We start from the raw sequence: 22,235 nt of genomic DNA on the forward strand, positions 1-22,235 counted from the left end.
AAAAAAAAAAAAAAATAAAAATAAAAAATCAAAAAAAGAGAAAAGTAAAGGAATAAAAGAATGGCTACTCCATAGGCAAAGCAGCCCGAAGGGCTGTGATTGCCCATTTTTTATGGTGATTTCTTAATTACATGCTAACCAAGGGGTGGATTATTTATGCCTCCCCTTTTTTAGACCGTATAGGGTAACTTCCTGACATTGCCTCGGCATTTGCAGACTGTCATGGCGCTGGTGGGAGTGTAGCAGTGAGGATGACCAGAGGTCACTCTTGTCGCCATCTTGGTTTTGGTGGGATTTAGCCAGCTTCCTTATTGCAACCTGTTTTATCAGCAAAGTCTTTATGACCTGTATCTTGGGCCGACCTCCTGCCTCATCCTGCGACTTAGAATGCTTAATCATCCAGGAATGCAGCCCATTAGGGCTCAGCCTTATTTTACCCAGCCACTATTGAAGATGGAGTTGCTCTGGTTCAAACATCTCTGACACTTGGAGGAAAAAATAAGTACTAATATAAACAATAATAAGAAAGTTTATGAAATTATTAACCAGAGAGATTAGTCTGATTTTTATTTCATATAAGTGGGATCCAGAACACAGATAAATTATGAATCTACAGTAGTTCATGAAGAGCTGTTAGGAGTGGTCTTTCCCTATCCTTTCCAAATGAATGAAATGACATGATCATGCTTAGTGCCATGTTGTGGCACAGAGTAAACTCTCAAATACTCAGTGAGGTAAGTTGAAATTTTGGGGGACAGTTATTTTATGCATATAGGATTCCTTGGGGCTCTTTACAGATGCATTCTGAACAGATGAGATAGTGCTACACCTCTGAGAGGTAATTCTTATGTTTTTATGTCATTATTTTCAGGTTGCTCCCTGAGAAAAAAAATCTTGTAAAGGTATGTAATAAATACTCATAGCTTGAATTGGACATTTACAATTTTATTATATGTAAATTCTACTTCATTAAAGTAAAATATATACATGACTTTTGTGAATGACTGAATAAAAGGTGTTGGTAGTGAAAGTATTTATCAAAGGTGTCTTTGTGATGCACTCATGAAAACTTCGTTGGTATTTGGCATTAAATTAGTCATTTTAAAATAATTTGTTAGTCTTCTCCTTTTATTGCTTGCTCTCTCAGGTTTTTGGGGAGCAAATCATTCAGAGAATAGGGTGAAAAAGACAATTTTTGAAATACATTGAGAACACTGTTCTGTTGGTGGAAATGTTTATTTTCCTGAAGATTGACCTGATAACCACATTAGATTTTTAACTATATGGAGACACACACACACACATATACACACACACACGCACACACACACACGCAGACACAGACACACACACACGCAGACATGCACACACATGCACACATGCAGACACGCACACACACACACACGCAGACACGTACACAGACACACACACACACAGACGCACACACACGCACACATGCAGACACACACACATGCAGGCACACACACGGACACACATGCAGACACACGCACACACAGGCACACATGCAGACATGCACACATGCAGACACACACACGCACACATGCAGACACACAAAGCCAGTTGACTATGGGCCACAGAAATTGGTGAGTTTAATTAAACATAAGATTTTCTTAACATAAACTATTTTAGTGTTGGAATCATCTAAGTCAGCCTGTCATTCGTAGTAATCTATATTAATATAGTTGAGATATATTGCAGTTTTGTTAAAGGTATAGTATCAAAGGAAATTAATATTTAATTAAAAATAAAAAATAGTTGACATACATGTTTTCTGGCTTTCTATTTAAATGGGGTTAGGGAAGGAAATGTCTACCTAGTACTGTTTTCCCAAGTTGAACTAGAAAGTGGGGAAATTCTTTTCCTACTGGACTTACTCTCTTCCTACCCCTTGCTCTACAACCTTGACCAACTAGTATCTGTATTCCATAATTACAAAGTGTTTCCCTTTTGTCCCCTTAGTCATTAATATCCTGTGCTTGCTTGTTTTAAATATAATTTATCTCTTCCTTATAATTCTAACTGTTTTTTTAACTTTTATTTAGAACAAGCTTTTCCCACAAGCTATTTCTTATTTAGAGAAGACTTTTCAGGTCCGTAGACCTGCTGGCACTATCTTACTTAGCAGGTATGTCTCATTAATACAGGTGATTTTCTTCAGCCACTCAGTACTCTGCCTTTCCCATTCTACAAATATGGCAAGATGTGAAGCTTATACTAGAATTTTATTGTGCTTATTCTTAGGAATCAAACCGCAAGTTATTTTAAAAGAATAAAAACGCCTCTGCTGGATAATCATTCTTTCCCTGATCTTTCATTATGTGATGGCCTACTGAATTTTTTCGGGGATATGGTTGTCCTCTGTTCTCCAAATCTGCTTTTTCCCATGTTCATGTGTATACAGTGTTAGCTTTATGAAGCATTTGAGTATTTAAAAACTCAAATCATTTAGAAACCCAAATTTCCTATAGAACCCAAATTCTTTCTTAGCCTACTTTCCTAACTAAAATAGTAACGTTATTAATGAAGTAACATAGCAGCTACCAGTTGATTACCATGTTTTTAACTGCTATATAATATTCTCTTTTTTGTATTTAAACTTTGATGTACAAATGAACTTAAGACAATGTGCCACAAACCAATACCTCCGGAAGGAAAATGATCCTCATAGATACTGCACTGGGGAATGTGCAGTGCACACAAAATGCGGCCCAGTTATTGTTCCAGAGGAACATCTCCAGGTATTTCATCCTGCTCTTAGCAATGTTTTTACACTTGAGGAGATTTTAATTTGTGAGTGTCAGATCATTTTTACAGATTCAAGGTCAAAGTCTTAGTAGGTTCCTTGGTCTACAAAAAGTAATCACAGTTAGATATGCTGATTTTATTCTTTCATTAGCTTTCAAGTGAGTTTAATTATATTTTCTTTCCTCACTCCTCCCCACAGGCCTCCCCACCGCTATTTATCTTGATCTGCTGAATCAGTTCAGCTTAGAACATTATCTTTCTCTTCCAAAATCTCTTTTGGCCAGGTATATACCTCAGTTTTTTAAAGGACAGTCTGACATCTCTTAATATGAAAAATATGTGTGCTTCAACCCAACCTAGAAATTTATTGCATAAAATACTAATGGCTGCATAATATATGTTCAGAAATGTTCTTTGCAAAACTATAAATATGCCTATTTAGGGTATTAGTTAAGTTATGGTAGTAGAATACTGTACAGTTGTTAAAAAATGAAATAAATCTCTATGAACTGACTTGGAAAGAAATTTAAGCTCTTACATGAAAAAAAAAAGGTTGCAAATCTTTTTATTTTTAGCCCATTTTATTTGAAAGTATGGAACACAGAAAATAAAAAATTATCAAACAGCCTGGAAGCATACACATGTTAAATCTGGATGTATATAAAAATGTTAATGGTGTTCTTTAAGAGATTGTTGGGGAAAGTGGTTTTCTTTGGTAAGTTATGGAGATTTTTGTGATGTTCTGATTTTTCATATTGAATATTACTTATATCAAAAAAATAAAAAATTAAGGCCGGGCACAGTAGCTCATACTTGTAGTTCCAGCACTTTGGAAGGCCAAGGTAGACAGATTGCTTGACTCCAGGAGTTCAAGACTACTCTTGGCAACATGGTGAAACCCTGTTTATACAAAAAATTAGCCAGGTGTGGTGGTGTGTGCCTGTGGTCCCAGCTACTTGGGATGCTGTGGTGGGAGGATTGCTTGAGCCGGGGAGGTGGAGGTTGTGGTAAGCTATGATCTTCCCACTAAACTCCAACCTGGGTGACAGAGTGAGACCCTGTCTCAAAAATAAACAAATGAATAAGAATATCTCAGATTATGCCTAAGCTAAGCTATTGCTTAAAAAAATACAAGGCCCGGTGTGGTGGCTCATGCCTGTAATCACAGAATTATGGGAGGCTGAGGTGGGCAGATCACCTGAGGTCAGGGATTCAAGACCAGCCTGGTCAACATGGCAAAACCCTGTCTCTACTAAAAATAGAAAAATTAGCCAGACATGGTGGCGGGCACCTGTAGATCCAATTCCTCTGGAGGCTGAGGCAGGGAGAATTGCTTGAACCTGGGAGGTGGAGATTGCAGTGAGCCAAGGTCACACCACTGCACTGCAGCCTGGACAACAGAGCAAGACTCCGTCTTAAAATAAACTAAATAAATAAATAAATAAGAACACAGCATGTTGTCATTAACCAGTCACTGTGCTTTACAATAGGTGTCTTGAACTTATTCCTCTAACTGTAAACACATATTCTTTGACCAACATCTCCTCAACTCCAACCCCTTACAGTAATGGATTTTAAAAATTATAAATGTATGTGTTAGAGAAGGAAGAATAAACAATGTGTATTTTCTATTAAATGAAATGAGAATTTGTTTTTTTTTTCCTCTGTAAACATTGCTTATACCTTAAATAATAACAATTTACTGATTTTTCTGTTTCTGATTTGGAGATTATGATTATTTGGGAATTTTGATAGAAGTAGCTTTCAAAAAAGCAACCATTACAGAGGCAAATAAGATTTGCCAGGCAGGACGTGGGGACTCATGCCTGTAATCCCTTAATTCTTACACTTTGGGAGTCCAAGAGTTCAAGACCAGCCTGGTCAATATAGTGAGACCCCATCTATATATATCAAAAAAATTTTTTTTGATAATAAAAGATTTGCTTAGAAGATTAGAAACAAGGGTAATATGAGATGACTTTGACTTTACCTTACATACCTTTAGATTATTTGAATTTTTAACAAGATGTGAATTATAATAGGAAATAAAATTCCGTTAGATAAAAAATTTTTTACCACTTAGTTTAGACTTAACTGTAGATTGAAAGAAAGTTGAAAAAAAAAAAAAAAAAAAAAACATTCCTTATAGGAAAATCCCTTCGTCTAGTTTCTGAGTTTTAAAACTTTTTATATTTCTGTCTTTTTAACATCCTGCTTGGTTGGCCTTCCTTTGTAATAGCTTATTATTTAATTGAGGTTATAGGTTTATGATCATTTTATGTAAAGTAGACATTTCAGTAAAATAAATCCAGAATTAGAGCTAGGTATTGAGTAGACAAGGAGGTATGGATTTTGATATAAGTTTAGAGATAATAAAGATATAATTTTACTTTTGTTTACAGTGTGGATTTTACTGTAAGATTAAATGCCACTGTAGCTAACTTTGTCTCTGGTCTGGCTTTCTGTTGTCCCCTGTGGGTGCAGCAATGCAGAGTCTACCGTGGGGGTAAGTGGCCCCATGGAGCAGCGGGTGCGCCAGACCAAGAAGGCATCCCGGATGCAGACTTTGTACTGTACGTTGGTGCTCTGGCCACTGAGAGGTGCAGCCGTGAAAACATCATCTCCTATGCAGCCTACTGTCAGCAGGAAGCAAACATGGACAGGTAAACTTTCCTCTGCAGCCTACTGTCAGCAGGAAGCAAACATGGACAGGTAAACTTTCCTCCGAGACTCAGTGTCTAAGGTCTAGTATGGGAACTCTTAAAGCAAACTGTGTTTTTAGTGTTAAGATTACAGGAATCTTGCATTTGCCAGATTGCCTTTGGTAGACAGAAATAGCATGCTGCCTGGATTTGGAGTGGCGTTAGGGGACAGTGATTAGACCGTTATTAATGTGGTAACCCAAGTTTTTAGTCAAAGTGAGAGAAAAGCCAGACACTTCATTTGACTTTTCTTTCTGCCATTCCTATTCCATTTTGATCCTATTGTTTTTGCCAATATTCCAGAGAACAAGTCTGCTGTTAAGTGGGCCTGGTGCGGTGGCTCACGTCTGTAATCCCAGCTTTTTGGGAGGCTGAGGTGGGAGGCCCACTTGAGCCCAGGAGTTCGAAACCAGCTTGGGCAACACAGACCTCATCTTTTCAAAAAATAAACAAAATTAGCCAGGCGTCGTGCATGCTCCTGTGGTTCCAGCTACTCAGGAGGCTGAAGTGGGAGGATTGCTTGAGGCTGAGAGGTTGAGGCTACAATGAGCTGTGATCATGCCACTGCACTCCAGCCTGGGGAACAGAGTGAAACCTTGTCCCCCACAAAAAAGAAAAACAAAAGGTCAGTTGCAGTGGCTCACGCCCTTAATTCCAGCTCTTTGGGAGGCTAAGGTGGGAAGATCACTTGAGCTCAAGAGGTTGAGACTAGCCTGGGCAACATGGTGAAACTCCATCTCTAAAAAAAATACAAAAATTAGCCAGGAGTGGTGGCGTGCGCCTGTAGTCCCAGCCATTCAGGAGGCTGAGATGGGAGCATCACTTGAGCCTGGGAGTTGTAAGTCGCAGAGAGCTGTGATTGTGCCACATGCACTCCAGCCTGGGCCACAGAGCCAGACCCTGTGTCCACAAATAAATTTAAAAAAAAGTCTACTGTCAAGAGAATTTTCTGTCCAGGTGACTACCACTCTGAGGAAACAATTTGAACTTTAATTTTAGCACCTTCTATGCTAAAACTGTTAAAATGTTAATAATGACTGTTCATCTAATATCATTTGTTATATGTGATTCACTTAGTTAAATATTACTTGAAAATTCAGAGTTCTCTTTATTTACAAAAGATTTCAAAAAATTTTCCCGTGAAGCAGCCCAGCCTTGAAACGAAAAGTTATGTATGCAGAAGATTGCCTGTTGCATACCAGACAAATTCATTAAAGGCCGTAGAAATTGCCATATGTCTAAGAATAGATTGTATGTAACATTCTGAAATCTAGGTGAGATTAGATTTGAGATTAACTGACTTCAAAGAGAGTCAGGTAATCTTTTTTTTTTTGAGATGGAGTCTCTCTCTGTCACCCAGGCTGGAGTGCTGTGGCGTGATCTCGGCTCATTGCAACCTCCACCTGCCTTGTTCAAGTGATTCTCCTGCCTCAGCTTCCCAAGTAGCTGGAACTACAGGCGTGCACCCACGCCCGGCTCATTTTCATGTTTTTAGTAGAGATGAAGGTTTCAGTATGTTGGCCAGGCTGGTCTCTAACTCCTGACCTCAGGTGATCTGCCTGCCTTGGCCTCCCAGAGTTCTAGGATTTTGACCAATTCATGAATTCTGTGTTAGAATTTGAGCCATTTGACCAATAGATAGATGTTTAACACCTTAGCAAAGGTCCTTTCATGCACGTGAATTAGTTATACTAACTTCTCCTAGATTTGTTATGAGAAAAAGCAGGTACATTTTTTTTTGAGATGGTGTCTTGCTCTGTCGCCCAGGCTGGAGTGCAGTGGCATGATCTCAGGTCACTGTAGCCTCGACCTCCTGGGTTCAAGCAATTCTTTTGCCTCAGCCTCCCGAGTAGCTGGGATTACAGGTGCATACTAAAACATCTGGCTAATTTTTATATTTTTAGTAGAGACAAGGTTTCACCATATTGGTCAGACTGGTCTCAAACTCCTGACCTCTGATGATCTGCCTGGCAAGGCCTCCCAAAGTGCTAGGATGACAGGGATGAGCCACTGCCCCTGGCTTTAAGTTATTCGTTTTGAGGGAAGTGAAACCTTCCCTTAGAATTGCTATATTGCATTAATTCATTTCATGAATATTTGAGTGGCCAACAGACTAGGTAAACAAGATGTACATGTGTACCTGCGTCATGGAACTTATGGATTACAGAGGGAGACAGGTATTAAATATTCCTGCAAATAAATATGTGATTTCAAAGTATGATAAATGCTTTGTAGAAAATAAATAGAATGCTGTCACATAGAATAGAATAAAAAAGAGCTTTAGATGAATTGAGCAAGGAAGACCTCTTTGAAAAAGGGAACCTTCAGCTGCAACCTGCACATTGATAGGCTTTAGCCAAATAAAGAGATGTGTGAAGAGCTTATGCAAGGCAAAAGCCATGTGTACCTGTTGCTGTCAGAAGCCACTTCAGTGGACACTGTGTTGGAGGACAAGTTCTTGGAGAGGCAGACAGGATTGTTTTATTCTAAGTGCTATAGGAAGCCCCTGAAGAGTTTTTTTTTTTTCAGGAGGCTGAGGCAGGAGTAGGGCCTTAACCCAGGAGATGGAGGTTGCAGTGAGCCGAGATCGCACCATTGCACTCCAGCCTGGGTACAGGCAATTCTCCTGCCTCAGCCTCCTGAGTAGCTGGGATTACAGGCACGTGCCACCATGCCCAGCTAATTTTTTGTATTTTTAGTAGAGACGGGGTTTCACCATGTTGACCAGGATGGTCTCGATCTCTTGACCTCGTGATCCACCCGCCTCGGCCTCCCAAAGTGCTGGGATTACAGGCTTGAGCCACCGCGCCCGGCGTAGTCATACTTTTTCTAATTCTAAGTCTGTGGCTATTACCTATGAAGAAAAGATACAGTATTTAAAAAGTTTGAATAAGATAAATGTACTTTGTAAATAGGCAATTATACTTGGATGATCTTTGCGGTACATCTATGTGAAATGTTAAGGTAGTGGTAGGAGAGCTGAGCTTGCGGTTGTTTAGCATTGTTCATCGGCCACAGCTTTTGAAAGACAGGTAGGTGCATGGTGGAGCTGAATTACTCTGGACTCTTGAGTCCCAGTCTGCCCTTGGACTCTCAGGTTCTAGGCACAGAGAGAGATGTAGAAGTGTGTAGATTCTAAATGGTGTGGAATTTGGAGGAAGATGGTGGGAAGGTAGAAATATTTATGTGAATGTAGGCAGTGTTGGAGCAGGAGAAAGGGAATAGCAAACAGAGATAAGAAGGGTCAACACATTTCAGCAGCCTGAGCCATTCACTGATTGCCCCATTTTATAACTGGTTTCCCTCTCTGCCTGCTTGTCTCCGTGCCCGTAGATGAAATGCTGAAGTCACATATGGATTTTGCAAGTAAAATGGTGTTAGAATTTGAGCCTTTGAGTTCATTCTTTTTTGGGCATTATATTGATATATTCCAAAAAATCACTTTAAAGTATAATCAGTGATGCCCTTTCGTGGAAACAGGTTTTGATTTGCCATGCCATAGGAAAGCAGAGGATACATGTCTTGAAAGTAAAAGATAGTGATGGTACAAAGTAACATTTGATACTTCGCAAAGATTTCTCTGTCCTTGAGCAGTGTTTGATGGAGAAGTAAGTGTTAATAAATATTGTTCTGTAATATAATTTAAAAATTCAATGTCTGTTTTGACAGGCCAATAGCAGGATATGCTAACCTGTGTCCAAATATGATCTCTACTCAGCCTCAGGAGTTTATTGGGATGTTGTCCACAGTGAAACATGAGATTATTCATGCCCTGGTAAATTCTACTCTTACTGTTCTTTTCTTCATGCCTTGATTTTCTGCTTATTATGTTATCATTTTTATACATATATTGCATTTTAAGATGATGTGGATTCCTAGATTCATGTTCAATAAAAATACAAAAATTAGTGGGGCATGGTGGTACACACCTGTGGTCCCAGCAGCTACTTGGGAAGCTGAGGTGGGAGGATGAGCCCAGGGAGGTCGAGGCTGCAGTGAACCAAGATTGTGCCACTGCACTCCAGCCTGGTGATAGAGGCAGACCTTCTATCAAACAAACAAACAAAAAGATTTATAAAGATTTTTCCTCTTTTAAAATTCTAAGATTTAAGAATTAATGATGCTGAAAGGACTATGAAAGTCTATAGATATGGCTGAACCCTGGGCTGCTGCTGCTTTTTTTTTTATTTACAATAAATGTTTTTATTTACAAAATCAGATTTGCTTTTTACTTGTTAATAGTTTTAGACCTTCCACAGTACTTTATCTTCAGCAGGGGTATAGTTTTAGCTTGCAAAAATGTTTCACTAGTTTTATAGTAAAGAAGAACTGTCCTTTCATTTTTCTACTTTACAAATTAAAAAAAGTAAACTTATATGGAAGCCAATTTATTGGCTTAGTCAGTTATGACACATAGGGGTATGAACAAAGAGTTTGTGCTTCAGAGAAAAAAACAAAACCATAAGAAAGCCTGTCCCAAGTGTCACCTCCATCAGAGTGCTTTCTTGCTTTATGTGATTCCATATTGGTCTATTTGTTCTTTAAAATGTCATCAATGACTGCTACAAGGGGACTAATCTATTTAACTAGTCTCTTTGGTAGTCATTTTAATCTTGGGTTCATGTTTTTTTTTTTTTTTTTAATCCCTCTATTCATTTTACCTCTGAATTTATAGCTATCAGGTTTATAAAAGTAACCTAGAGGCCTTGGTTATTACAAGTGAAACCATGGGGTTTTTTATTGAGTTCATCATCAGCTCTTTCTCTATAAATATTTCACATCTCTGATCTTAAATAAATTTAGCTACAAATATTAAATATTAAAAATTAATTTGGCTACAGACAAAGTTAAAGGTAGGGTAATTGGTTCTTCATATATAAACTAAGCATTTTTTATATAGAGACATATTCCCTAATAATAAATTTCTTTTTAAAAGCATTTTATTATTATTTTTTGTGTGTGATTTTTTAAAAAATTGTACTTTAAGTTCTGGGGTACATGTGCAGATCTTGCAGGATTGTTGCATAGGTATACACATGCTATGGTGGTTTGCTGTCTCCATTCCCCATCACCTACCTCAGGCATTTCTCCCAGTGTTATCCCTCTCCAACCTCCCCCCCCCCCCCCCACTATCCCTTCCCTAGCCCCCCAACCCCCAACAGACCCCAGTGTGTGACATTCCTCTCTCTGTGTCCATGTGTTCTCATTGTTCAACACCAGCCTATGAGTGAGAACATGTGATGTTTGGTTTTCTGTTCTTGTGTCAGTTTGCTGAGAATGATGGTTTCCAGATTCATCCATGTCCCTTTAAAGGACATAAACTCATCCTTTTTTATAGCTGTATGGTATTCCATGGTATATATGTGCCACATTTTCTTTGTCCAGTCTATCATTGATGGGCATTTGGGTTGGTTCCGGGTCTTTGCTATTGTAAACAGTACCGCAGAGACCATACATGTGCATGTGTCTTTATAATAGAATGATTTATAATTCTTTAGGTAAGATTACTGGGTCAAATGGAATTTCTATGTCTAGATCCTTGAGGAATCTCTATACTGTCTTCCATAATGGTTGAACTAATTTACTCTCCTACCAACGGTGTAAAAGTGTTCCTATTTATCCACATCCTCTCCAGCATCTGTTGTCTCCAGATTTTTTAATGATCACCATGTTTTTTAAGGCACTATTACGGCTCACTGCAGCCTTAAACTCCTGGGTTCAAATGATCCTCCTGTCTTAGCCTCCCAAAGTGTTGAGATTAGAGGGGGGAGCTCACACCTGTAATCCAGCAAGCAATCCTCTCACCTCAGCCTCCAGAGTAGCTGAGACCACAGGCACCATCATGCTCTGCTAATTTTTGTATTTTTAGTAGAGATGGGGTCTCGCCATGTTGCCCAGGCTAGTCTTGAAATCCTAGGCTCAAGTGATCCTCCTGCCTTAGCCTCCCAGAGTGCTTGATTACACGCATGAGCCACTGTGCACAGCCCTTCTGCTGCCGCTTCTGATAACCATGTGAAAATCCTTATAGGGAGGAAGTAGTGATGACTTACCACTTTCTCAAATTAAAGGAAAGGAAATTGTCAGCTAAATAATTATTTACATGTATATTTGAGCATATGCAAATGTTTGTCTTCACAGTAATTTGTAATTACCTAATGTAAGCAATTGTCAGTCTTGGCCATGCATTTCAGTGTACTGCTTCTATCTTTTCAGCCCTTGTCCAGCTCTTGTTCAGAAGTGATACCTGATACATTTTCAAAAAAGGGAGAAGAGCTGGGAGTGGTGGCTCTCACCCGTAATCCCAGCACTTTGGGAGGATCCTTCTATATATATAAGAAGGCAAAGATAACTTTAAAATGCAGACAGACTTTCAGAACCATTTTATAATGTACACACACACATACACACACACAGCAGACAGGAATTAAAAACACAACAGCTGGTGCTCTTTATGGTTTTAAAACTCTAATGGTACCTGGATATATAATTATAATTATAGAAATATTTACCTAATTTGAATTTAAAATTTATAAATATGGAACACTGAATTTTTGTTCAATTACAATGTATGATAAGTTCCTATTGCAGTATTGGCATGGTGCTTTTATGTACCAGTATCTGTTCTCTCTTTTGATCACAGGCCTGTAATTAGCCTTAATATTTTTCACTTTAAGACATTTTGAACTTTTTCTTACAGGGTTTCTCTGCTGGACTGTTTGCATTCTACCATGATAAAGATGGAAATCCTCTCACTTCAAGATTTGCAGATGGCCTCCCACCTTTTAATTATAGGTATTTTTTATTTCTATTCTTGTTCTCTTTTAGGAGGGTGCTAAGACTGGAATCTGAGAATCATAGCATATTAGATGCCATAAATAATAATATCTTTATGGCAAACCCAAGGAAATTATAGATATTAAAACAAAATAGGATATAAGAGGCCATTTTATGGAAAACATAACTTGTGAGGTAGGCAATTTTATATAATGATGTAAGTAAGGAGGAGAGAGAGACCCACACACAAGAAGCATTCCTTTTTTTGTTTGTTTGTTTGTTTGTTTTTTAATTGCATTTTAGGTTTTAGGGTACATGTGAAGAACATGCAAGATTGTTGCATAGGTACATGGCAGTGTGGTTTGCTCCCTTCCTCCCCATCACCTATATCTGGCATTTCTCCCCATGCTATCTCACCCCAACTCCCCAGCTACCCCCCCTGCTGTCACTCCCCTATTTGCCCCCGACAGACACAGTGTGTGATGTTCCCCTCCCTATGTCCATGTGTTCTCCTTGTTCAACGCCCACCTATGAGTGAGAACATGTGGTGTTTGATTTTCTGTTGTTGTGTCAGTTTGCTGAGAATGATGGTTTCCAGGTTCATCCATGTCCCTACAAAGGACCCAAACTCATTGTTTTTTATGGCTGCATAGTATTCCATGGTGTATATGTGCCACATTTTCCCTGTCCAGTCTATCATCGATGGGCATTTGGGTTGGCTCCAGGTCTTTGCTATTGTAAACAGTGCTGCAATGAACATTCGTGTGCACGTGTCCTTATAGTAGAACGATTTATAATCCTTTGGCTGTATACCTAGTAATGGGATTACTGGGTCAAATGGAATTTGTATTTCTAGGTCCTTGAGGAATCGCCACACTGTCTTCCACAATGGTTGAACTAGTTTACACTCCCACCAACAGTGTAAAAGTGTTCCTATTTCTCCACATCCTCTCCAGCATCTGTTATCTCCTGATTTTTTAATGATTGCCATTCTAACTGGTGTGAGAAGGTATCTCAATGTAGTTTTGATTTGCATTTCTCTAATGACCAGTGATGATGAGCATTTTTTCATACGTTTGTTGGCCTCCTGTATGCCTTCTTTTGTAAAGTGTCTGTTCATATCCTTCGCCCACTTTTTAATGGGCTTGTTTTTTTCTTGTAAATCTGTTTTAGTTCTGGATATCAGCCCTTTGTCAGATGGGTAAATTGCAAAAATTTTTTCCCATTCTGTTAGTTGCCGATTCACTCTAATGACTATTTCTTTTGCTGTGTAGAAGCTGTGGAGTTTGATTAGGTCCCATTTGTCTATTTTGGCTTTTGTTGCCAATGCTTTTGGTGTTTTGGTCATGGAGTTCTTGCCTACACCTATGTCCTGAATGGTTTTGCCTAGTTTCTTCTAGGGTTTTTATGGTGTTAGGTCTTATGTTTAAGTCTTTAATCCATCTGGAGTTAATTTTAGTGTAAGGTGTCAGGAAGGGGTCCTGTTTCTCCTTTCTGCACATGGCTAGCCAGTTTTCCCAACACCATTTATTAAACAGGGACTCCTTTCCCCATTGCTTGTTTTTGTCAGGTTTGTCAAAGATCAGATGGTTGTAGATGTGTGGTGTTGCCTCCGAGGCCTCTGTTCTGTTCCATTGGTCTATATTTCTGTTTTGGTACCAGTACCATGCTGTTTTGATTACTGTAGCCTTGTAGTATAGTTTGAAGTCCGGTAGTTTGATGCCTCCCACTTTGTTCTTTTTGCTTAGAATTGACTTGGCTATGCAGGCTCTCTTTTGGTTCCATATGAAGTTTAAGGTGTATTTTTCCAGTTCTGTGAAGAAGGTCATTGGTAGCTTGATGGGGATAGTGTTGAATCTGTAAATTACTTTGGGCAGTATGGCCATTTTCACGATATTGATTCTTCCTAACCATGAACATGGAATGTTTCTCCATCTGTTTGTGTCCTCTCTTATTTCATTGAGCAGTGGTTTGTAGTTCTCCTCGAAGAGGTCCTTTATGTTCCTTGTTAGTTGTATTCCTAGGTATTTTATTCTCTTTGTGGCAATTGTGAATGATAGTTCGTTCTTGATTTGGCTCTCTCTCTTTTTTTTTTAATTGGCTCTCTTTAAGTCTGTTATTGGTGTATAGGAATGCTTGTGATTTTTACACATTGATTTTGAGATTTTGCTGAAGTTGCTTATCGTTTTCAGGAGATTTTGGGCTGAGACGATGGGGTCTTCTAGATATACAATCATGTCATCTGCAAATAGAGACAATATGATTTCCTCCTTTCCTATTTGAATACCCTTTATTTCTTTTTCTTGCCTGATTGCTCTGGCTAGAACTTCCAATATATTGAATAGGAGCGGTGAGAGAGGACATCGTTGTCTAGTGCCAGATTTCAAAGAGAGTGCTTCCAGTTTTTGCCCATTCAGTGTGATATGGGCTGTTGGTTTGTCGTAAATAGCTCTTATTATTTTGAGATACATTCCGTCAATACCTAGTTTATTGAGGGTTTTTAGCATAAAGGGCTGTTGAATTTTGTCAAAGGTCTTCTCTGCATCAATTGAGATAATCATTTGGTTTTTGTCTTTGGTTCTATTTATGTGGTGAATTACATTTATAGACTTGCATGTGTTGAACCAGCCTTGCATCCCCGGGATGAAGCCTACTTGATCATGATGGAGGAAGCTTTTGATGTGCTGTTGCAATTGGTTTGCCAGTATTTTATTGAAGATTTTTGCATCTATGTTTATCATGGATATTGGCCTGAAGTTTTCTTTTCTTGCTGAGTCTCTGCCAGGTTTTGGTATCAGGATGATATTGGTCTCATAAAATTTTTTGGGAAGGGTTCCCTCTTTTTGGATTGTTTGGAATAGTTTCAGAAGGAATGGTACCAGCTCCTCTTTGTATGTCTGGTAGAATTCGACTGTGAACCCATCTGGACCTGGGCTTTTTTTTGGGTGGTCCAGCCCACCTGGGCTGCCTCAACTTCAGACCTTGTTATGGGTCTATTCAGGGTTTTGACTTCTTCCTGCTTTAGGCTTGGGAGGATGCAAGTGTCTAGGAATTTATCCATTTCTTCCAGGTTTACTAGTTTATGTGCATAGAGTTGTTTGTAATAATCTCTGATGATGGTTTGTATTTCTGTGGAATCTGTGGTGATATCCCCTTTATCGTTTTTTATTGCATCTATTTGATTATTTTCTTTTCTTTTTTATTAATCTGGCTGGTGGTCTGTTTTGTTGATCTTTTCGAGAAACCAGCTCCTGGATTTATTGATTTTTTGAAGGGTTTTTTGTGTCTCTATCTCCTTCAGTTTTGCTCTGATCTTACTCATTTCTTGTCTTCTGCTAGGTTTTCAGTTTTTTTGATGTTGCTCCTCTAGCTCTTTCAATTTTGACGATAGGGTGTCGATTTTAGATCTCTCCTTGCTTCTCATGTGGGCATTTATTGCTATATATTTTCCTCTAGACACTGCTTTAAATGTGTCCCAGAGATTCTGGTATGTTGTGTCATTGTTCTCATTGGTTTCGAAGAACATCTTTATTTCTGTCTTCATTTCATTGTTTATCCAGTCAACATTCAAGAGCCAGTTGTTCAGTTTCCATGAAGCTGTGCGGTTCTGAGTTAGTTTCTCAAATCTGAGTTCTAACTTGATTGCACTGTGATCTGAGAGACTGTTTGTTATGATTTCTGTTCTTTTGCATTTGCTGAGGAGTGATTTACTTCCAATTATGTGGTCAATTTTAGAGTAGGTGTGATGTGGTGCTGAGAAGAATGTGTATTCTGTGGATTTGGGGTGGAGAGTTCTGTAAATGTCAATTAGATTTGCTTGGTCCAGGTCTGAGTTCAAGTCCTGGATATCCTTGTTAATTTTCTGTCTGGTTGATCTGTCTAATATTGACAATAGGGTGTTAAAGTCTCCCACTATTATTGCATGGGAGTCTAAATCTCTTTGTAAGTCATTAAGAACTTGCTTTATGTATCTGGGTGCTCCTGTATTGGGTGCATATATATTTAGGATGGTTAGCTCTTCTTGTTGCATTGATCCTTTTACCATTATATAATGCCCTTCTTTGTCTCTTTTGATCTTTGTTGGTTTAAAGTCCATTTTATCAGAGATGAGAATTGCAGCTCCTGCTTTTTTTTGCTCTTCATTTGCTTGGTAAATCTTCCTTCATCCCTTTATTTTGAGCCTTTGTGTATTCTTGCATGTGAGATGGGTTTCCTGGATACAGCACACTAATGGGTTTTGGCTTTTCATCCAATTTGCCAGTCTGTGTCTTTTGATTGGGGCATTAGCCCATTTACATTTAGGGTTAATATTGTCATGTGTGAATTTGATCCTGCCATTTTGATACTAGCTCGCTGTTTTGCCCATTAGTTGATGCAGTTTCTTCGTTTTGTTGATGCTCTTTACCATTTGGTATGTTTTTGGAGTGGCTGGTACTGGTTGTTCCTTTCTATGTTTAGTGCCTCTTTCAGGAGCTCTTGTAATGCAGGCATGGTGGTAATGAAATCTCTGAGTACTTGCTTGTTCACAAAGGATTTTATTTTTCCTTCACTTATGAAGCTTAGTTTGGCTGGATATGAAATTCTGGGTTGAAAGTTCTTTTCTTTAAGCATGTTGAATATTGGCCCCCACTGTCTTCTGGATTGTAGGGTTTCTGCTGAGAGATCTGCTGTGAGTCTGATGGGCTTCCCTTTGTGGGTAACCCGACCTTTCTCTCTGGCTGCTCTTAGCATTTTGTCCTTTATTTCAACCCTGGTGAATCTGACGATTATGTGCCTTGGGCTTGCTCTTCTTGAGGAATATCTTTGTGGTGTTCTCTGTATTTCCTGGACTTGAATATTGGCCTGCCTTGCTAGGTTCGGGAAGTTTTCCTGGATAATATCTTGAAGAGTATTTTCCAGCTTGGATTCATTCTCTCCATCGCATTCAGGTACACCTATCAAACGTAGATTAGGTCTTTTCACATAATCCCATATTTCTTGGAGACTTTGTTCATTCCTTTTTACCGTTTTTTCTCTAATCTTACTTTCTCGTTTTATTTCATTGAGTTGATCTTCGACCTCTGATATCCTTTCTTCTGCTTGGTCAATTCAGCTGTTGAAACTTGTGCATGCTTCGCAAAGTTCTCCTGTTGTGTTTTTCAGCTCCATCAATTCACTTATATTCCTCTCTAAGTTGTTTATTCTCATTAGCATTTCATCAAATCTTTTTTCAAGCTTCTTAGTTTCTTTGCATTGGGTTAGAACATGTTCTTTTAGCTAAGCGAAGTTTCTTATTACCCACCTCTGAAGGCTGATTCTGTCAATTCATCACATTAATTCTCCATCCAGCCTTGTTCCCTTGCTGGTAAGGAGTTGTGATCCCTTGTAGGAGGAGAGGCCTTCTGGTTTCAGGTGTTTTCATCCTTTTTGTGCTGGTTTCTTCCCATCTTTGTGGTTTTGTCCTCCTGTCATCTTTGTAGTTGTTGACTTTCAGATTGGGTCTCTTTGTGGACGTCCAGTTTGTTGATGATGAAGTTATTTCTATCTGTTTCTTAGTTTTCCTTCTACCAATCAGGCCCCTCTACTCTAGGACTGCTGAGGTTCACTCCAGGCCCTGGTTGCCTGAGGCTCACCAGCAGTGGCTGCAGAACAGTAAGGGTTACTGCCAGTTTCTTCTTCTGCTATCTTTGTCCCGGAAGGATACCTGCCAGATGTCAGTCTGAGCTGTCCTTTATGAGGTGACTCTTTGGATATACAGGGGTCAGGGAGCTGCTTGAGGAGACAGTCTGTCCTTTATAGGAGCTCAAGTGCTGAGCTGTGAGCTCCATTGTTCATTCAGAGCTGCTGGGCGGGTTCATTTAAGTCTGCTGCAGCGGAATTCATAACCCCCCCCCTTTTTTTTTCCCCAGGTGCTCTGTCCTGGGGAGTTAGGGCTTTATTTATGAGTTTCTGTTGTGCTGCTACCTTTTTTCAGGGCTGCCCTGCCCATCGAGGAGGCAGCCTAGTCACTGTCTGCCTGCAGAGGCTTTGCTGAGCTGCTGTGGGCTCTGCCCAGCTGCCGTGTGAACTTCCCCGCAGTCCCTCTGCGCTTTCGCTGGGAGCTGCAATCTTGAGCTGCTTCTAATCGGCCATCTTGGATCCGTCCCCAAGAAGCATTCTTAAGCTGATACTTTGCAGTGCTTTCTTGCATTGAGGATATTCCTCGAAAGCATCAAACCTTCCAGCCAGGCACAGTGGATTATGCCTCTATTCCCAGCACTTTGTGAGGCTGAGGTGGGCTGATTGCTTGACCTAGGAGTTCAAGGCCAGCTGGAGAACATGGCAAAACCCTGTCTCTACAAAAAAATATAAAAATTCGCCAGGCATGCTTGCATGTGCCTGTAGTCCCAGCTACTTGGGTGCTGAGGTAGAAGGATCAGTTGAGCTCATGAGGTTGAGGCTGCAATGAGCTGTGATCATGCAACTGTAATCCAGCCTGGGTGACAGAGGAAGACTGTCCCAACAGAAAAAAAGAGAAAGCTTCCAGTAAAAATGAAGATAATAGAGTAATAAATTCAATTGTTACAAATATAAATAATTGGATTTGGCTTTAACTGATGTATTTGGGGAAACTGTTAATCTTGAAGTATGAATGGTAAAGAGAGATTGGAGTGGTTAATAAGGTAAAAGCTGTTTATTTTCTGGCTGGCTTTGTTCACTGTTTATGTTTAAACATTGCCTGGCCATGGAAAAAGATAAAGGAATTAAAAACAAACTCTCTGAGGCATGGGTAGATGAACAAATATGTGTTAATACATATAACAAAATGTTAATTACAGAATCTAGGTGAACTGGTTATTGATTATAAGGGTGTTTATTAAACTATTTTTTAATGTTTTATATGTTTGAAATTTTTATAAAACAATATTGTAAAAGAAAATCCTCTTTATGTTTTCTGTTCTTTTGCTGAGAATGAGGGACTTATAGGGAAAATGGCAGAAGTAGTCTAGGGAATAAGCCAGAAAACAAAATGACTTAGGTTACAGGGAGAAGTAAAAATTGATGTTCATAATTTTCTGTAATAGATAAATATGTTACTTTTGTAGTAGTGCTTTTATTTATATGGGATAGATTTCCCAAACTGGGATTGCTGATTTAAAATCTGTTTAGACTATAAATGTTAATAAAAACTGCCATGTTACATTTTTTTTTTTTGAGATGGAGTTTCACTCTTATTGCCCAGGATAGAGAGCAATGGCATGATCTTGGCTCACTGCAGCCTCCGCCTATTGGGTTCAAGCGATTCTCCTGCCTCAGCCTCCTGAGTAGCTGATATTATAGGAGCACGCCACCATGCTTGGCTAATTTTGTATTTTTAGTAGAGCTGGGATTTCTCCATGTTGGTCAGGCTGATCTTGAACTCCTTACCTCAGGATCCACCCGCCTCAGCTTCTGAAAGTGCTGGGATTATAGGTGTGAGCCACTGTGCCCAGTGACATTTTTTTTTAAAAAGTATAGCAGGGCCACACGGTGGCTCACGCCTGTAATCCCAGCACTTTGGGAGGCTGAGGTGGGCGGATCACCTGAGGTCAGGAGTTTGAGACTAACATGACCAACATGGCAAAACCCCATCTCTACTAAAAATACAAAATTAGCCAGGTGTGGTGACTCATTCCTGTAATCCCAGCTACTCGGGAGGCTGAGGCAGGAGAATAGCTTGAACCTGGTATGCAGAGTTTGCAGTGAGCCAAGATCACGCCACCGTACTCTAGCCTGACCAACAAGAGTGAAACCGTCTCAAAAAAAAAATAAAAAGGCATATCAAAGCACATTCCCACCAAGGATGTATAAATGCTCTTGTTACCTCTTAATCAGTATTGGATATTGTAGATATTTTCTATTTTTTAAGCCCAATCTGATGGATAAAAGATGGTATCATTGTATTTCCAGGACAGTAGTGAGGTTTTAGCCATTTGCATGTTCTCTTTGTACACTATTTATTTTCCTTGTCCAATCTTTTATGTCGGTTTTCCCTTTCTAATCACATTGTAGGAGTTCTTTATAAATTACAGGTATTACTCCTTTTTCATGCTTATTATAAATATTTCTCCTAGTTGTTCATCTTTTTATTTCGTTTATCATGCTTTTTTGATAGTCATAAAGGCTTTTTACAGTAAATGTAAATATTTTTACATTTAAAGTGGTGGTGAATTTGCAACAATAATTGTGTTTTAATTCTATAATTACAGTCTTGGATTATATCAATGGAGTGATAAAGTAGTTCGAAAAGTGGAGAGATTATGGGATGTTCGAGATAATAAGGTAGTTCCTCACACTGTGTATCTCCTGGTAACGCCTCGTGTTGTTGTAAGTATTACTGAACTTCATGTCTTATGAGCCATCTGTTCTTTTCCTTTATTGTGGCCCTTTCTTTACTCATTGTTATTATTTAAGAACTTATAATATTTTAGAGTCTATAGTAGAGAAAGTAATATAGATGCAGTGCCGTAAAGCTACGGGCCATGAGAAATCTGAGGAAATGGAAACTTGGCAGTGACTCTCACAGCTCCCACCCTACCCAGTGCCTCCTCTGTTGTGATTCCTCTTCGGATCACTGGTACTATTTCTATAATTATTGATCATTTTATTTTCCATCCATGTTAGTCAAGGTTCTCCAGAGAAACAGAGCCAACAGGATATGTGTATATATCTCTATATATGTACACACAGAGAAAGAATATGAGAGAGGAGGGGAGGAAGAGATTTCTTCTTTTTTCTTTTCTTTTCTTTTCTTTTTTTTTTTGAGACAGGGTCTCACTCTATCACCCAGGCTGGAATGTAGTGGTGCAGTTTTGGCTCACTGCAGCCTCTGCCTCCTGGGCCCAAGTGATCCTCCTACTTTAGCCTCCCGAGTGGGTGAGACTATAGGAATGCACCACCATGCCCATCTAATTTTGTTTATTTTTTGTAGTGATGAGGCCTCACTATGTTGCCCAGTGTGGTCTCAATCTTCAGGGCTCCAGCAGTCTTTCTGCCTCAGCCTCCCAAAGTGCTAAGATTACAGTCATGAGCCACTGCACCTGGCCAAGAGATTACTTTTAAGGATTTGGCTCACATGACTGTGGAAGCTTGGCCAGTTCAAATCTGAAGGGATAGGCCAGCAGGCTGGAGACTCAGGGAAGAGTTGCAGTTCAAGTCCAAAGGCAGAATTACTTCCTGTTCAGGGGAGATCAGTCTTTGTTCTCTTCAGGCCTTCTACTGATTGGATGAGGCCCACCCACATTACGGAAGTGATCTTTACTTCAGAGTCTACTGATATCAATGTTACTCTTATTCAAGAAAACACCTTCCCAGCTGGGTGCGGTGGCTCATGCCTGTAATCCCAGCACTTTGGGAGGCCGAGGCGGGTGGATCACCTGAGGTTGGGAGTTCGAGACCAGCCTGACCAACATGGAGAAACCCCGTCTCTACTAAAAATACGAAATTAGCTGGGCGTGGTTGTACATGCCTGTAATCCCAGCTACTCTGGAGGCTGAGGCAGGAGAATCACTTGAACCTGGGAGGTAGAGGACAACAAGAGCAAAACTCCATCTCAAAAAAAAAAAAAAGAAAACACCTTCACAAAAACATCCAGAATATCTGGGCCAAATATCTGGGTAGCAGACATATTCTCCCTTCCCCTTTTCCTTGACTGTGTCTCTCTGACTTTTAAAGTTCTGCACTGCTTTTGGGCTATTTCCCATCTCTTGAAATCTCTAACTAAAGGACAGATAGAACCCAATGAGTAGGATTTTATCCTACTGAGCAACTTTTTTTTTTTTTTTTTTTTTTTGGAGATGGAGTTTCCTTCTTGTTGCCCATGCTGAAGTACAATGGCACATGCTTGGCTCACTGTAACCTCCGCCTCCCGGGTTCAAGCGATTCTCCTGCCTCAGCCTCCTGAGTAGCTGGAATTACAGGCGCCCACCGCCACCTCCCTTCCTCTCTTGTATTCTTTCTCTGTGTGTACATATATATAGATATATACACACATCC

The 22,235-nt window shown here is 39.5% G+C and overlaps 1 protein-coding gene across 1 annotated transcript in view; it reads left to right on the forward strand.

Moving 5' to 3' along the window:
- The window catches only part of LMLN (leishmanolysin like peptidase), a 55,705-nt gene that overhangs the window by 16,211 nt on the left and 17,259 nt on the right, over window positions 1-22,235 (forward strand). Inside the window, exons 3-9 of the mRNA XM_032264274.1 lie at window positions 872-902; window positions 2,064-2,146; window positions 2,642-2,759; window positions 5,251-5,429; window positions 9,138-9,243; window positions 12,166-12,260; window positions 20,450-20,567. Of these exons, the coding sequence (XP_032120165.1) occupies window positions 872-902; window positions 2,064-2,146; window positions 2,642-2,759; window positions 5,251-5,429; window positions 9,138-9,243; window positions 12,166-12,260; window positions 20,450-20,567 (730 nt within the window). The remainder of the gene's footprint in view (window positions 1-871; window positions 903-2,063; window positions 2,147-2,641; window positions 2,760-5,250; window positions 5,430-9,137; window positions 9,244-12,165; window positions 12,261-20,449; window positions 20,568-22,235) is intronic.

Source organism: Sapajus apella, unplaced genomic scaffold (genome assembly GCF_009761245.1).
Source record: "Sapajus apella isolate SASKATOON/1434 unplaced genomic scaffold, GSC_monkey_1.0 scaffold143, whole genome shotgun sequence".
Classification (NCBI taxonomy): Eukaryota; Metazoa; Chordata; class Mammalia; order Primates; family Cebidae; genus Sapajus; species Sapajus apella.